Source organism: Argentina silus, assembly GCF_951799395.1.
Source record: "Argentina silus genome assembly, chromosome: 1".
In the NCBI taxonomy this organism is placed as follows: Eukaryota; Metazoa; Chordata; class Actinopteri; order Argentiniformes; family Argentinidae; genus Argentina; species Argentina silus.
In genome coordinates, this window is record NC_139655.1 from 14,119,170 (window position 1) to 14,136,466 (window position 17,297).

Genomic DNA, 17,297 nt, shown 5'->3' on the forward strand with positions numbered 1-17,297 from the left:
TGTTCGGTGAGTGTATATGGTCACTTTTAACCTGTGAGGTTTTAATTAAGTGATTGGCTCAGGGCTCCCTCTAGTGGTTTATTAGGAGCAGTACAGTTTTCCCATGTTATTATGAGTACTTTATAAATGCTGAGATACTGAAAGTGAAAACTATGCATACCGAAATGAAGAAGAGTGTGTGTGTGTGTGTGTGTGTGTGTGCGTATTTTCCAAATGTGTGTCTGAAAGTGTGTGTGTGTGTGAAAGTGTGTGTGTATGCATGTGATTTGTGAATGTGTGTGCACTGGAATTTAGCTCATATTGAAAGCCCAAGATGTGTAGGATTCAGGTTTATTGTAGGAAGTTAACTGCACAAATGTTATTGTGACAATACAAAGAAATATTGTACCATACAGCCGGTGTCACGGTACAGAGGAAATAGGACAAGGGCCCTGTTCCAATACTGTTCAAATGCATCCTTCCTTGCCCCCTTCCTGTAGGCAATGACTGATCTCTAAGGAAAGATTTCCACACTATTGATGTCACACCCTGGACAAGATCAGTGATGACTTCAAGGGTCGTTTTCCTGGACACAGATTAAGCCTATCCCTAGACTAAAATGCATCTTCAATGAAAATTCATTTTCTACTGAAAATGTTATGTTAAGACTCGGCTTAATCTGTGTCTGGGAAACCTGCCCCATGAGAGTAAGGGAGGAAAGTAGAAAGAACAGAGGTCAGGAAGATAGGAAGAAATGAAGGTATGTATGAAGGAAGGAACATGAAGGAAGGAGGGAAGGAGAAAAGAAGGAAGATTTAAATTTCAACAGAGAAAACAAGGATGTTTGACTCTCTCTGTGTGAAAATTGGCGATACACGTTTCCTCACAAAACCATGGACATCAAGTTTATTTCAGTCTTAAAAGTTTATAACAACTTCTGGATAACATGACATGAAAACAAAACAAAAAAACAACAGATTGTTGAAATTATTACACATCTTTTAGCACCCCAGGATGACATACAATTCAAAAGGTAGGTTGAAAAATATCACAGGAAATATCGTGCCCCTCCCACCCCACCCCTGCCCCCACCCAAGCCCCTCCCCCCATCCCCATAGCTCTACTTGACCCTACAGTACATCAGGTACCACTGGTTCTTAGTGGGACCACCCGAAACAGAACCAGCTTAGGATTTCAATTCATATCAATAATATACATAAGTACGTATTCTGGAGTGGATTTGAATTTCAGCCTACTGTATATGAACGAACCCCAGGGCCATTTTCAAATAAAGAAAGATCAACCCCCATTTTAACCATTTTACCAAGACTACTAAAAATCGAATACAAAAGCTTGAGTGATTGGCATTATCATCTTACAACACAAGGTCGAGGGTCAGTAACTGGGAAAGCTGTTCGGTTGATACAACGATCAGTAGCTTCATGTGAAATGTAAAATGACCTTTTTGGAGAAAAAAAAATAAGAATGATGGTGAAAAACCTCCCACAGCCAAATACAATTTATATACTTTTTTCTTTTTTTAATATATATTTATTTATATATATAAAATACTGTTTCATTCATAGAAGCCTTACTTTGTACAATATCTGTGAGCGAGTGAGTGAGTGAGTGAGCGAGTGAATGAACAAGTGTGTGTGTGTGTGTGTGTGTGTGTGTGTGTGTGTGTGTGTGTGCGTGTGCGCGCGTATGTGTGTGAGTGAGCATGATGTGAACAAAACAAAAAAGAACCCAGAAATTCATAATAATAGCTAGTAGCGTTTTATGTCTTACACTAAAAAGATGTTTTACACAATATACACATTTTATTACTTACAAAAAAAGAGAAAAAAAGAAGCCTCTATAGTTAGCAGGCTGGGATACAACAATGTTAGTACCACCAAAGGAAGAAAAAAAACAAATGACGGAAAGAAAGTATGAATGAAAACCTAGAAAAACGCAGTCTCACTAAGAAAGCTCATCAGTGCATCTCTTCTCTCAGGGATGTTCAGAGGTTGAAAGTCAAAGTGCCGATTTGGTAACATGGAGATGATTCAACTCCTTAGTAAAATAAAAAAAAATATGAAAAAAAATAAAAATGAAAAAAAATAGCACTTCTCATTTGAAATGTATGCAGCACCTCGACATCAAAATTGATTTTTGAAAAGAAAAGAACATCTTTAAAAGAAAAAAAAAGAATTCTCTTCTCTTTGAAAGAGAAAAAACCCTAAAATGCACTTTTGTTCTCACACATCCGCCATGGCACTTTTTTGTGGATATTTTGTTTCTTTTTGAGGTACTTCTTTTAAAAAAAAAAAAAGACTAAATAAGATTCATTTTTTCAGTTTTTTGTAATTTTTTTTTTGCTGTGTTGCACAGTAGCACCATTAAGTTGTTCCGGAAGACAATACGCCATTGGAATTCCATCTTGTTGCCGTGGTGACGTCACCACTGCAGCGGTCATCCATCCTCATCAATGTGGGTCGCCCCTGGCAACAGTCGCCGCCGCGCTGTTACGTCCTCTTCATACAGACGACACAGCGGCTGACGCGCGTCTGCAGGTTGCCATTCTTCAACGTCTCAGACTGGGGCTTCCTGTATGGGTCAGGGGTGGAGGGTCAAAGGTTAGAAGGATAGAAGCATGAGCTAGTAGGCATTCACTCAATTTAGAACTCTCTACTTACAGGACCTTATCAGCAGACTATATAACACACATCTGACATAAGGCTGAGGTTATTCATTAACCATTTTTCCCCCATTTGAGGGTTAGGGTCAGGGTTAGGGTTAGGAGAGTGTGTGTGTGTGTGTGTCGTACCTGAACATGTCATGGGTATCAACGGTAGCCAGCCAGAAGCTGTAGGAGTTGCCGTAGTAGTTGCAGGTTCCTCTGCCGTGACACTCGATGAAGGGGGCACTGCGGAAGTCCTCTAGACAGGAGCCCGGGGAGGCCAAGGCCTGGCCCGAACCCTCTGCACCAGCACTGGTGTGCTGTTGGTGGGGGAGAGGGGGTGAGGGAGGGAGAGAAGGGGAGAGGGAGGGAGGGGGAGAAGAGAGGGAGGGCAAGCAAGAGGCAGGGGAGGGGAGAGGGAGGGAGAAGGGAGGGAGGGGAAAAGATAGGGAGGGAGAGGAGGAGAGGGAGGGAGAGGATAGGATATGTATGTGATTTCTTTCAACCTTCAAAGTACATTATGCTGTGTGTAGGAATGCAGTGCTTGCTGAATGTGACTATAGGCTAGTCTGCTCTGCTTGCTTTCTTTACTACTGTGAATGGTTTGTGTATATTCTTGTGTGTGTGTGTGTGTGTGTGTGTGTGTGTGTGTGTGGTTGCTTACCATCATGAAGGAGTATCCAATCCACAGGGGTTCCCAGTAGGCAGGGCATGAAGGGATCTGGATGCTCTGACTGTGAACAGCGATCACCATGGCAGGGGCCTCACACACCGCGCATCTACACACACACACACACACACACACACACACACACACACACACACACACACACACACACACACACACACACACACACACACACACACACACACACACACACACACACACGGAATGATTAGATACACCCTCACTCTGGCCTCCCCATTTTTTCATCCTTCTTTCTCTATCCCTCCCTCCCTCCCTCTCCTCCCTCCCTAGTGCTGATGGGCTGGATGTTCTCTCCCATGATGGGGGCCATGCTCGTGGGCAAAGGCTCTACCCTCCTCCCTCCCTCCCTCCCTCCTTCCCTCTCCATCCCTACCTGCTGATGAAGGGCTGGATGCTCTCTCCCGTGATGGGGGCCATGCTCATGGGCATAGGCTGGTTGGTGGAGAGCCAATAGGAGTAGTCGTTACGGGAGGCGAAGTTGCACACGTTGTTGATGTCACAGAACATGAAGGGCATGGTGCTGAATCTACGCAAACAGCTGCCAGCGGTACCTGGGGAGGGGGGTTAGTTTTTTATAGTCATGGCCATCCATCCATTTTACATTTTACATTTATGGCATTTAGCAGACGCCTTTATCCAAACTTACAACAAATACATTTGTTTAAGTAAGTGAATCATCTATCCATCAGTCATCATAAGATAAAGTAATCAATGCTCAGACCAGGGGCCATAGGCAGTCACAATGCTAGAAGAAGGAATGTTTTTTTTGTTTTCTTTTTCTTAACAGGAGAGAAACTTGTACAGGGGGGTAGTGGGGATGAAGAGGTCTTTAGGAGGGATAGTTATGATGTAGTTTGAAGAGATGGGTCTTCAATCTACGGAAGATAGGTAGTGACTCTGAAGTCCTGACAGCAGTAGGAAGCTCGTTCCACCAGCGGGGCGCCAGGACAGTGAAAAGCTGTGACCGAGTAGCGTGACTGCTGTATCCACGTAGAGGCGGCGGTGCCAGGCGGGCAGCCGAGGTGGAAGAGCGGAGTGACCAGGTAGGGGTTTGGGGGCTGACCATTACTTGCAAGTAGGGAGGGGCTGTTCCCTTTGCCGCCCGGTAGGCAGGCACCAGGGTCTTGAATCTGATGCGAGCTGCTACCGGGAGCCAGTGAAGGGTGCGGAGGAGGGGAGTGACATGGGAGAATTTGGGGAGTTTGAACACCAGATGGGCGGCAGCGTTCTGGATGAGCTGCAGAGGCCTGATGGTGGAGGCGAGGAGACCGGGGAGACCGGCCAAGTCCATCCATAAGTTGAACATGTATACATATGTGTGTGTGTGTGTGTGTGTGTGTGTGTGTGTGTGTGTGTGTGTGTGTGTGTGTGTGTGTGTATGGTCTTACCCAGGTCCTGTCCATGTGCCCTCTCGTTGCCCTGTACGTAGAGCAGGGAGTATCCATCGTAGATGAGGCTGGTGCCCTGGGGGCAGAAAGGTACCTCTGGGTTCTGGCTGTGGCGGGTGATGAGGAAGCCGTGGGCTACAGAGGCTGATCCTGGGTGGCCTGGAGGTCCCTGGAGACCATCGGAACCTGGGGGCCCGGGGTAGCCACGCTGACCTGGGGTCAGACGATAACACACACACACAGAGCAGAGAAGACAGGGGAAATGTTAATGAAGATAATGACCAAATACTACATAACACACACAAAGTGAGCCGAAGGAAAACATCAGTAACACACACAAAAACACACTTAAAAAATACACACAGACAGACACAGACACACACTCCACGCCTCTCACCTGGCTGTCCAGCGGGTCCAGAGTCTCCTTTACGGCCTGAGGCACCACTGAAGCCTGGGGGACCCTCGGGACCTGTGTCTCCCGGGCCACCGGGCTGACCTGGGGGGAGAAACAGGACTTAATCAGCCAGCTCTGCTTCAAGGAGTAATAGGTTCAACTGTACGGTAGATTAATATGAGAGTGTGTCTTGTCCAATATAAAGTACATACATACAGAACAGTGATGTAATTGGTCAGCTGTCAGTCCATTCAGTCTTCAGAAGACTCTTGCTAACTCCAGTCATATTCACCTAACTTTGAATAAAATAACTCTACCAAACTCTAGCCAACTGGCAAACTAACTCTACATAGTCTAACTCTACATAGTCTCTCCATGTCTAGATACTGTAAGTCTCCTAACAATGATACTGTACTCAACCAGAAGGTCATTCTCTTAGCTATCGAAGACAGGTGTATATACTGTATATGTGTGTGTGTGTGTGTGTGTGTGTGTGTGTGTGTGTGTGTGTGTGTGTGTGTGTGCGTGCGTGCGTGTGTGTGTGTCCACTGACCTGAGAGTCCCTCTAGTCCGGGTGATCCTGGGGTGCCACGGCCGCCCTGAGCACCCGGAGGACCAGTGGGGCCACGCTCTCCCTTCAGCACGATGGGGGCTGGCGCCACACCAGGGTCACCAGGGGGTCCTGGGGGGGCAGAGGGAGAGGGGGTCAGAGGGAGGAGTACACTGTCAGAGAAGAGGTGCACTAGAAAGGATCTGAGAGTATAAACTTTGGTTAGCTCTGGTAATTCTAACCCTACTGAGTTTTACATACAAACAGTAAAACCAGACAAAAGCCAATACATTGTGCTAATGTGTACAGCTCATGAAGCATTATCATATTGGCATATTCCATTACATCAACAACTCTGTTACAGGTTACACATGCATTGGACATTCTCTGAAATAAAGGTTGGGGGGGGGTTAGACTCACCAGTGGGGCCTAGATCTCCTGGGTCTCCATGGGTACCAGCTGCACCAGGGATACCAGACTCTCCCTTTGGTCCTGAGAGAGAGAGAGAGAGAGAGAGAGAGAGAGAGAGAGAGAGAGAGAGAGAGAGAGAGAGGTTAAAAGGCTGTCCACACACACATGCATGCACGCACACACACACACGCAATAATTTGATACTCTATCAAACACAAACACACACACACGCGCACACACACACACACACACACACACACACACACACACACTTCCATAATCACACGTGTTCCCAGACCTTCAGTTTCCCTGGTAATGGGAATGGGAATGTGAAAGGGAATGTTGTTCCTGACTGACCTGGGAATCCAGGAACGCCGGGCAGACCAAGGTCTCCCTTCAGCCCGCCTGGACCAGGAAAGCCAGGAGAACCCTGGTCACATGACACAGGACAGGTCAAAGGTCATATGACATCACTGTGACTGAACTACATAAACTGCTAACTTGTCTCATCTACTGAATTTGTACACTAAACAATAAGCACTCTATTCCTACAATAAGCACTCTATTCCTACAATAAGCATCTATTCCTACAATAAGCACTCTATTCCTACAATAAGCACTCTATTCCTACAATAAGCATCTATTCCTGGTTGAGTTAAGACTGATTCTGTTCCTTACTGGTAATCCGCCTGATCCGATTTCCCCCTTCTGTCCGGGGAAACCAGGCTGGCCAGGAGCCCCGGAGATCCCCTTATCCCCTTTGCCTCCTCCACTGCCTGCGGGGCCACGGGGTCCTTCAGGGCCAGTTGCACCTTCACATGCAAAGGTTAAAGGTCAGGAGTTGATCGGAAATGTCACACACGCAACACCCAAAAAGGCTTAGGGGGTTAGGCCATCTGGTGGTGTATTCAAAATAGGCTACATTGAAAAAGTACAGATATGCCACACTGTATTTCAATTGCTCTGTAGCTAGCTTTAACTTAGGACAACATTGCACAAAATGTTAAACATTGAAACATCAACAGGAGGCATGACTGTGTATCAGTGTGTGTTGCTCATGTGTGTTGCTCAAGTGTGTGTTGGGGTGTATTTTGATTGTGCAACAGTCTTTTTTCGATTTCACAACCTGTCCTGGTAGGTGAAAAGAGGGTCAAGAAATCAACAACATGGTTAAAATTACATGTTTCCATGCCCAAACTTCCACAGTGTCACAACAGTGAGTCAAACCATTGTTTCTAACCTGGAGGACCTAGGATTCCCAGAATCCCCGGTATAGCAGAGCCGGGGCGGTACGGCACAAGGAGGTTCAAACAAGAGCATGAGTTAGCATAGCGACACCATCAGGCTAGCAGTCAAATGAAGGAGCACAAATCCAGTGCTAGCATTAGCCTTAGCACCAGCTCTAGCCTTGATACCAGTCTGTTTCTGTGTTTTATTGCTGTCAGGGCCGGATGCAGCCTGCTTTGACTGGGGGTGCAGTGAAAATGTTTTGGGGGGCATCAGTTAAATTGCAGTCATATCAAACACCGGAAGGTTGTGAGTTCGATCCCAGGGGCTGCCACCATTGTGCCCCTGAGCAAGGCACTTAATTCCAAGTTGCTCCAGGGGGACTGTGCCTGTAGTAATTTCACTGTAAGTCGCTCGGATAAGAGCATCTGCTAAATAACAAATACTGTAATGTAAATGTAATGTAATATAGTCATAGTCACATTTACCTGCCACCACCCCCCCCATCTTTGGAGGACATCTTTATTATCTTTATTATAGTTTTTTCGACAGGGGAAGCAGAAACATGCATCTAGCTTTGCTGAGTATTCCAGCCATGGTCGAGAACGATACCAACTTGGGTTGAATGCTCGAGGACCTTGGCTAACCATACGGATGGGGTTTTTAAAACCGGCTGCAACGGTGTGCTGTCATTTAAACCATGCTAGGCATTACCCACAGCAGCGGAACCTTTTCCCTTATCGGACGTTATAGCCGCGTTGTTAATGAGAGGGAGTGCTTGTACTGGGGCCGGCAGTATGCTCTGCCTGCTCTGGAGTAGGGCTTTTAGGCGTGGATGGCACATCATTTGGGGCAGTATATGGTTTGGTGATCAGAAATCGACGCATGATTTTTCTTAGGCTATGCACAAACATGCACTCCCAACAACAACAATCTAGCTAACCGAGCTAGCGTTAGCCACCTAGTAGCCTACTATCAACAGCCTTATGTTCGAGAAATCTAACTACCGGTACTAAAAACTGAAACGGTTCAACAAATAAACACAATGAAAAGATTGAGGATCAGACTATGCTTTAATAGCGTTCTCCTTGCTTGGGCTAACCGAGCTATCTACTACAGAAGCGCAACCACAGTTGACTTGGATTGATTTGTTGAGTTTTATCAGTGAGGATTGAGGCGGAGCCTTGCGTTGCCCAACCAGCCAATCAGAAACTATTATAAACACAATTTGGAGAAAGGAATTCAATGATTGGTTTCCAGACATTTTACACGAAAACAAAAATGTAAGGTTTTGTCTGTGATCATGGTAGAGGAGGACTGGACTGGACTGGACTGGGGTGGGCATGACAAGAATCTGGGGGGGCGTAGCTCGACCCAGCACCCCCTTGTATCCGGCCACGATTGCTGTCAAACAAAACAAGACAAGGCTAGGCTTCAGAGCCAGAGTTAGTTTGCTAGCATGGAATTGTGTAGCTCTCTTCCGTCCCTAACAAGCCTCTGAGGCAGCCAAAGCCAAACCATAAGACAGGTTTTTGCTATTGCTATTTTTAGGGGAGTGCGCCCTCTAGTGTTTATAAATATATGGTATCAGCTGAGGAGGGAATGTTTAAGGAAATCATTTGAGATTTCGAATATATATCTAATATATTAGAATCTGGTTAAATGATTAGCATATATCGGCTACTGATCTGTCACTGTCTGGACAATAAGCCTGATCTGCTTGTGGTTTGGCTGTGTGCAACTGATATGATAAAGCAAAAGAATTTGGCTACAAGAGTTTTAAAAGCAAAGAGCTACGTCTTAGTTCTAGTTCTTAAACATTTCACATTAAGTCATTTTACAGTATCTCTTTACCATATTATGTCAAAGAAGTAACAGTCACATAGCCAGTTGTATGAACACAATTAAAAATGAATATATTTGATGAGTATTAGAAGTTTGTGTGTTACTAATAGATCTTAAATCACTACCAATGCAAATACTTAGTGGTTGTTAACTCGATTCATTGATATCTCAGAAAATAAACAGTGTGCAGTCTCAAATCTTAGTGTGTAACTTCTACAAAAATAAAAGTTATTTTTAAGTGAACTATAAATAATACTATGACCAGTGTGCCTTATCAATCTGAGGGAACAGTGGGATTAGTGAAAGACGCAAGAATAGAAAATTAAGCAAGAAAAAACACTGTAATTGGTCAATGATTCTGACCCAACATTTCTATCACAGTGCAAGTAGGTGTTCTAGATCTGGGGTTCTAGAACAGGTGCAGGGTGCAGATAAGAGTTCGAGATCTGGAAGGTTCTAGAACAGCAGAACATGGAAACATGCGGTAGAAGCCTGGGTACTGGATCTCTGACCTTTGGGACCTGGCGGGACGTATGTGTCATCGCGGAGGCAGGGCCACACCACAGAGGGTGGAGCCGAGCCACAGGAAACAGGAAGTACATGTCATACCAACGGTCTCATCCCCAACAACTCAACCAGGGGATTATTCTACAGTAGCTTCACACAGAGCTGGGTCAGAACTGAGCTCAGTGATGCTTCCACTAAATTGTATGTGGGAGCTTTCCATATATTTTTGGATATTTGACATAATGAAGTATCAAGTTCCAAAGTATAACTACATAGTTGGTGACGGTCCCAATGATTCAGACATGGGATAGGAGGGGGGCTTATCCATGCTAAATGTAACTGTGTTACTCTATGTTGTTAGGTTTGTGATGTTGTGGTGCTAAAGTTGTAACTGAGCCCAGTTTGGCCAGCTCTGTGCTGGCTCTGCAGTTCTGGTGTGTTAGGACACATGACCCATTCGGTGACTGACACACACACACACACACACACACACACACACACACACACACACACGCACACACACACACACACACACACACACAGTGACAGAATACAGCAGAGCCAGAGTCAACCAACCACTCTCACTCTAAACTATATGAATAGAGGGGTTCAATGCTATACAATAAAGTAATTTGTATGTGTGTGGTATTGCTGTACAATACATGTTCAGCCAAACCATGCACTGTGATTATTAACAACACCCTATCACGTTATAGTCTTGCAGCTGCAAAACATTTGGACAAATATAATAGTCAAACCAATAGTCTTTCGATATAATAATCAAACTAATAGTCTTTGATAGCCCTCTATCATACTGTACAGTTAGAACTGTTGTGTTTGTATCTGGCTCCACAGTATTACACCAATGTCAGTTAATTTAGGTAAACAAACAAACAAACAAACACAAGACACACATCGTCAGATACAGGACACACACATCAACCCGGTGGAGATATCAGGTCGTGGAACCATTCCCCTGCGACCGGGAGGGGAGGGAGAGGGGGTGAGGAGACACAAGGATGGATGGATGACAGATGGACAGATGGATAAACAGATGGATGGAGAGGTAGAAGGGTTGATGGAGGACATAGACAACATGTGGTTGTACCCATGCTCTTGGGGACGTGGTCGGACCCTTGGTGAAACACACACTGATTAGTGCGTGACGCGCCCCAACATGTCTTGATGGGGAGTGAGGGCGGGTGTGGGGTTTGGTTGCAGTGTGCATGGTGGTGATACAATCGGTTTGTTTGTTCAGTGCTTGGTGTTCACAACTCTGATTGGACAGTGTGGGTTTGTGCTCAGTGACACAGATTAGATACAGCACTAGTGATGATTTGTACAGTAAAATTCCATGCAAATCAATGATATTGCAAAGACGCATTCACATAGTGTAACAGGTATGCCAGTTTGCTGCCTGGTTTTACTTGCCTTTGTGTAGAGAGAGAGAGAGAGAGGGGGGGGGAGAAAGAGAGAAGGAGAAAGAGAGAGAGAAGGAGAAAGATAGAGAGAGGGAAAGAGAGAGAGAGAAAGAGAGAAAAGGGGACAAGAGATAGATGGCCATAGAGTATCAAAGAGAGAATGTGAGATATATCAAGCTACTGTACATACACACTATGTTTTATATTACAATATCCCTCTATCTTCATCTATCCAGTCTTCTTCCCAGCCCATGACTAAACACACTTTTAATGGGTTTTGTTTCTGTTTTACTTGTAACACTCCAACGTGGAGACTCACTGAAACAGGACAGAAACCCAGGCAGCAACGTCAGCTATATCAGTGATGGCGTGATCACTCAGTAACATACCTCCTCGTCCTGGTGCGCCGGGGGATCCTTGGTTACCCTTGGGCCCCTGGTGAGCCACACCTGAGAGGCCTGGGGCTCCGACACTGCCAGGAGAACCAGGCAAGCCGGGGAAACCAATATCTCCCTTTCCTCCCGGGAAGCCTGGGCTGCCGGGAAGACCAGGAAGACCGGGGTCTCCTTTGGCACCTGTACAGCAACAACAGAAGGACATTTAGAGCGATTGGTGGAAATGACGGAGAGAGACAGAGATGTAGAGTGGTTATTGTTGTAGACATGAAGTGAAAAGACTGAATGATTGACGCAAATATATGAAAAATATAAACATGTTTTCAGCATCACATGCATGCTTTTTTATGATCTATCATCTATATACAGTACTACATTAGATTATGATAGATTATAATCTCCTTTGACAATTACAACTACGGGAGGAGCTCTGCACTCACCTGGTGACCCATGGCGACCAGAAGCACCTGGGCCGCCGAAACCAGGTAGACCTGTAAGAGAATGGAATCATGGGAAAGTGAGTTGGTAGGAGTTTATTTTATTCCCTTAATAGGTACAGCTCAGACAGAGGCATTGTGGGTACCGTAGTCTGAGAGATGACATCACACACCTGGGTCTCCTTTGACTCCTCCTGGTCCAGGGATGCCATCACGACCAGCTTGACCCTTGTCGCCAGGGAAACCAGGTGATCCAACACGGCCTGATTCTCCCGGGCGGCCAGGGGGTCCGCTGAGACCCGGACTGCCTGGGGAACCATCCAGACCCTTGGGACCGGGAATACCCGGAGAACCTTACACAATAGCACAGACAAAAAGATAGATTCAATACCAAAGAGGGATGTGAGGGGGATGTTGCTCAATACTGTACTGGGGTTCCGTAAGTCACTTTGGATAAATGGCAAATATAATATTATATTATCATTATTATGTACATATGTTCTTGGTGTCTAGATAAGAGTCATCACATCTTGATAATTGTTATAAAATCTCATACATTAGTCTTATACAGTGGCGTACAATCTTACAGGTCTGTTTAAGTAATCACACAATGTCACTCTTATTATGGGATAGCCCTACCTTGGAATCCTGGGAGGCCTGGGTCGCCCTTGAAGCCAGGGTTGCCAGGCAACCCTGGAAGTCCGGGACCTCCGGGATTTCCTTTCTGCCCGGGAGTTCCAGGGTATCCTGACGCACCGGGATCACCCTGAGAGAGGGAGGTAGATAAAGTTAGATTATGGATGGAGAAAACCCTCTCATCTAATACGAGGCTCATACAATTCAGTATGTGTTGTAAGTACTATAGCTCTATTGATAATAAGAAGAACAAAATAAGAACGCTATCCATACGTGACTTGTTGGCATTTTACTGTACCTTAAGATGCTCTGTTATCATGTATTGTAATGTAACATTGTAATTACAACTGTTTGGGTGTATTTTCTTGCAACCAAATTGCTGTTCTGGAACAATAAAGATGTATTGAATTGAATTGAACAGAAATGTACGATTCAGTACCTTGGAGCCTGTACTTCCTGGTGCTCCCACCCCACCAGAACCGGGGTCTCCCTTGGCTCCGGGGAACCCAGGGGATCCGGGGGATCCTGGTCCACCTGATCGACCTGGCTGACCTGACTCTCCTTTGACTCCGGAGGGTCCTGTGACATTACAAATCATCATTACAACATACATTTAGTGAGAAAGATCTCTCAAACCAGTTGTCTTTCTATATCCATTTTTAGCAGGTCAAATACAGTAGGGGTCGAGGCATAGAGGAAGGATGATTGTGACCTTCACTGGAGCAGATCTAGGTCTGGGTCTGGGTCTAGTGGGTCTGGCTCTAGGTCTGGGTCTGGGTCTGGGTCTGGGTCTAGTGGGTCTGGGTCTAAGTCTAGTGGGTCTGGGTCTAGGTCTGGGTCTGGGACTGGGTCTGGGTCTGGGTCTGGGTCTAGTGGGTTTGGTTGTGTGTCTAGGTCTGGGTCTAGGTCTAGGTCTTGGCTAGGACTAAGACTTGGTCTAGGTATAGCAGGGTTGATTGTGGGGCGTCTGTTACCCACCTGGGAATCCCATCTCTCCCATGTTGCCCTTTCCTCCTGGGGCTCCAGAAGAGCCTGTACCTCCGGGGGCACCAGCGTCTCCTTTGGGACCTGAACACAGTGAAGAGGACATTAGGAGAAGAGCTAAACTTGAGAGAACCAGGGGAGGCTGGTGGAGGTAGAAGAGGGAAAAAATCTGAGGACGGTTTCTACTTCCACTTGGTCAGAACTACTGCTACTGTGTATGTGTGTATCTACAGTTTATGTTTTTCAGTGTGTGTTTTTGCATGAACACAGTATAGTAATACAGTATGTTTGCTTATGTGTGCTTTCAGTAGGTGTGTATATGTATTCCCTGTGTGTGTGTGTGTGTGTGTGTGTGTGTGTGTGTGTGTGTGTGTGTGTGTGTGTATGTGTGTGTGTATGTGTGTTCATGTGTGTTCATGTGTGTGTGTGTGTTAATCATACCTGGAGGTCCTGGTAGTCCTGGTCGTCCATCCTGTCCTGATATTCCGGAATCTCCTTGGAGACCAGGCACACCCTTCTGACCTGGCTGACCACCAAAACCTACGGAACACACATATCATTTATGAACATTACTAGATACTAATACTAAGATTTGGAAGACAAATCATAATTGAACAACTTTATTCCTCAAACCTTAAAAAAACCTTTTTTTTCAATTTAATGTAACCTGTAACCCGTTTATTTATCTATTTTACAAGAGAGACCTGGTATTCCATGAGGTATTACTGTACTGTAGATTGAAAACTAAAATATGACTGTTTTCAATGAATGTTTGCGGTCAGATGATGGACAGTCACCTGTTGGTCCTGGATCACCCTTGGCTCCCTTCACGGCCTGGGTAGGGATGCTGGGGCCTGGGAGTCCCTGGAGACCGGGCTCTCCTCTGTCTCCCTTGCCTCCTGGACCACCTGGTCCACCTGGTTGACCTGGGAAACCGTCATTACCTGGGGAGAGATGGGGTGTCAGAGGATCTTGTTCTGAAGATATACAGTATCTGTGTGTGTGTGTGTGTGTGTGTGTGTGTGTGTGTGTGTGTTTGAGGGGTGGGTTACAGAGGAGAGGTTAGGGTACCTTTAGGTCCAGGGAAGCCAGGGCCTCCGGAGCCTCCTGGGGATCCACCAGGTCCTGGGGCTCCCATCACACCCATGTCTCCCTTAGCACCTGTGGAGAAACACAAGAGAGAGGGAGACGGGTTAGAGAAACAACATACAGTAGACAGAGAGAGAGACGGGTTAGAGAAACAACATACAGTAGACAGAGAGAGAGACGGGTTAGAGAAACAACATACAGTAGACAGAGAGAGAGGGAGACGGGTTAGAGAAACAACATACAGTAGACAGAGAGAGAGACGGGTTAGAGAAACAACATACAGTAGACAGAGAGAGAGACGGGTTAGAGAAACAACATACAGTAGACAGAGAGGGAGACGGGTTAGAGAAACAACATACAGTAGACAGAGAGAGAGACGGGTTAGAGAAACAACATACAGTAGACAGAGAGGGAGACGGGTTAGAGAAACAACATACAGTAGACAGAGAGAGAGAGACGGGTTAGAGAAACAACATACAGTAGACAGAGAGAGAGGGAGACGGGTTAGAGAAACAACATACAGTAGACAGAGAGAGAGACGGGTTAGAGAAACAACATACAGTAGACAGAGAGAGAGACGGGTTAGAGAAACAACATACAGTAGACAGAGAGAGAGAGACGGGTTAGAGAAACAACATACAGTAGACAGAGAGAGAGACGGGTTAGAGAAACAACATACAGTAGACAGAGAGGGAGACGGGTTAGAGAAACAACATACAGTAGACAGAGAGAGAGACGGGTTAGAGAAACAACATACAGTAGACAGAGAGAGGGAGACGGGTTAGAGAAACAACATACAGTAGACAGAGAGAGAGACGGGTTAGAGAAACAACATACAGTAGACAGAGAGAGAGAGACGGGTTAGAAACATTTACTTGATAGCTAACCACATTTTGTAGAAAGAAAACTGATAAATAACTAGTTAGCAAGCTAAATTAGCAATATTTTGACACTATTTTACTATAGGAGGTGTATTACATTGAAACACAGACTATCATAAGGCCAGTGAGTGATTTGACATCATACCAGGCAGGCCAGGTAGTCCATCACGTCCTGGCCCACCGGGGGGTCCTGCGGGTCCCAGTCCTCCTGGGGATCCTGGGAAGCCAGGGCTTCCCCTGTCTCCTGGCAAGCCTGAAATGTCCCGTCCGGGAGCACCAGAGTCTCCCTTCGCTCCGTTGGCACCTGGGAATCCTGGAACGCCAGGTGAAAGAGACACGGTCAGGATGGGAGGGGTTTTAAATTAGATTAGATTTGACCATATATTACTTTAATAATCACTGCAGGTAGATTCAGTTCCCACCTACTTGCCACCTAGGTCATTGCCATGACACACATACAACAATAGACCATAACTCTAACACAACATCTTCCAATGAGACTTCCAACCAGGGTAGAAGTCGCCTGTAGACACAGATCTAGGATCAGCCCATCTATCCAGATCTATCCTTCCCCATATCCATTAGCAAAACAACTCCAAACTGATCTAAGATCAGTGTCTAGGATGCAACTTCCTGACTGATAACTCACCTATGACCTCACTGTAACATATGGATGTAATGTATGAACATAATCTCTACATTTATCATCTTCCCCGCTCTGCCAACTGATTTCTATATTCAAAGGTCAGTTGACCTCTGTCTTGTTAAATGAAATGAGAATTAACTTAAAACACATTCCCACACATTCTTGTTCATCATAGTATCTGCCAAGATAAACCAGTTAGTCATCATAGACAACATTGTCAGACGAAAAAGTTTTTTCAGATTAATGTGTTGTCATGCAAACCTTGTCTTAGAATCACCTGGACCATGTAAAGGTTTGAACAAGACAGGCTACAGTACAGTACCTTTCTCGCCTTGGGGGGACATATTTCGAAACGGAGCGGAGCGGGCCGAGCAACGGCGAGCGTGGGAGAGTAGGAGAGACAGAGGAGGTGGGGGAGTAGGGGGGTAGGGGGATAAGGGGTTAAAACATAGCATGTATCAGATACATGAGGAGTAGCCTTCACTAATGGGACTCTGAGGGAAGGTGGAGGTGACTAAGCGGTTTGTTAGTAATGTGCTTTGTGTACATGCAGGAAAGTCAGGTGATGTTATAATGGCAGTTTACTGATCAAAGTGAACTATGTTCCATGTGCTTCTAAGGCTGGAAGAGTGACAAAAACAAGTGCATGAGATTCACAAGTGGCTTCATCACGGACGCAATCAAGACAGAAACTAAAGTCACACAGAACAAGACGTAGAAATAAGAGGGACAAGAAGATTGTCGTGAACTCCCAAGATCAATGTACCGTTAGCATTAACTGATAACCTAACTAGCCTATAATATAACCTATAACTGGTAAAAGACAGTCACCCTGATCACCCATAGCCATACCATAGTGACACCCAGTGCTCACCAAACAACCCCTTCATACTCAAAGTGAACATTCCATGTGACCAACCCAATCTCAGCGACGGTAACACAACCGGAGCGGAGTGGTGCTCAGACAAGAGATGCAGTGAGGTGTGATACAACCACATACACACCCATTCATCATACACACCCATTCATCATACACACCCATTCATCATACACACCCATTCATCATACACACCCATTCATCATACACATCCACAAGAGACCAGTGATGGTGCTTATAGGGTGTGGGTGATCAT

The 17,297-nt window shown here is 45.6% G+C and overlaps 1 protein-coding gene across 1 annotated transcript in view; it reads right to left on the reverse strand.

Annotated features, from left to right (window-relative positions):
* Positions 1–316: 316 nt before the first annotated feature.
* Positions 317–17,297, reverse strand: part of col4a5 (collagen, type IV, alpha 5 (Alport syndrome)) — a 47,144-nt gene continuing 30,163 nt past the window's right edge. The window contains exons 31-50 of the mRNA XM_083670744.1: positions 15,664–15,831; positions 14,620–14,709; positions 14,346–14,492; positions 13,990–14,088; positions 13,543–13,632; positions 13,004–13,143; positions 12,568–12,694; positions 12,102–12,281; positions 11,932–11,982; positions 11,486–11,671; positions 6,775–6,908; positions 6,454–6,526; positions 6,106–6,177; positions 5,689–5,817; positions 5,139–5,237; positions 4,742–4,954; positions 3,727–3,904; positions 3,309–3,423; positions 2,792–2,964; positions 317–2,571 (exon numbers count right to left, since the gene is read on the reverse strand). Coding sequence (XP_083526870.1) covers positions 2,490–2,571; positions 2,792–2,964; positions 3,309–3,423; positions 3,727–3,904; positions 4,742–4,954; positions 5,139–5,237; positions 5,689–5,817; positions 6,106–6,177; positions 6,454–6,526; positions 6,775–6,908; positions 11,486–11,671; positions 11,932–11,982; positions 12,102–12,281; positions 12,568–12,694; positions 13,004–13,143; positions 13,543–13,632; positions 13,990–14,088; positions 14,346–14,492; positions 14,620–14,709; positions 15,664–15,831 — 2,546 coding nt within the window. The 3' untranslated portion in view covers positions 317–2,489. The remainder of the gene's footprint in view (positions 2,572–2,791; positions 2,965–3,308; positions 3,424–3,726; positions 3,905–4,741; positions 4,955–5,138; positions 5,238–5,688; positions 5,818–6,105; positions 6,178–6,453; positions 6,527–6,774; positions 6,909–11,485; positions 11,672–11,931; positions 11,983–12,101; positions 12,282–12,567; positions 12,695–13,003; positions 13,144–13,542; positions 13,633–13,989; positions 14,089–14,345; positions 14,493–14,619; positions 14,710–15,663; positions 15,832–17,297) is intronic.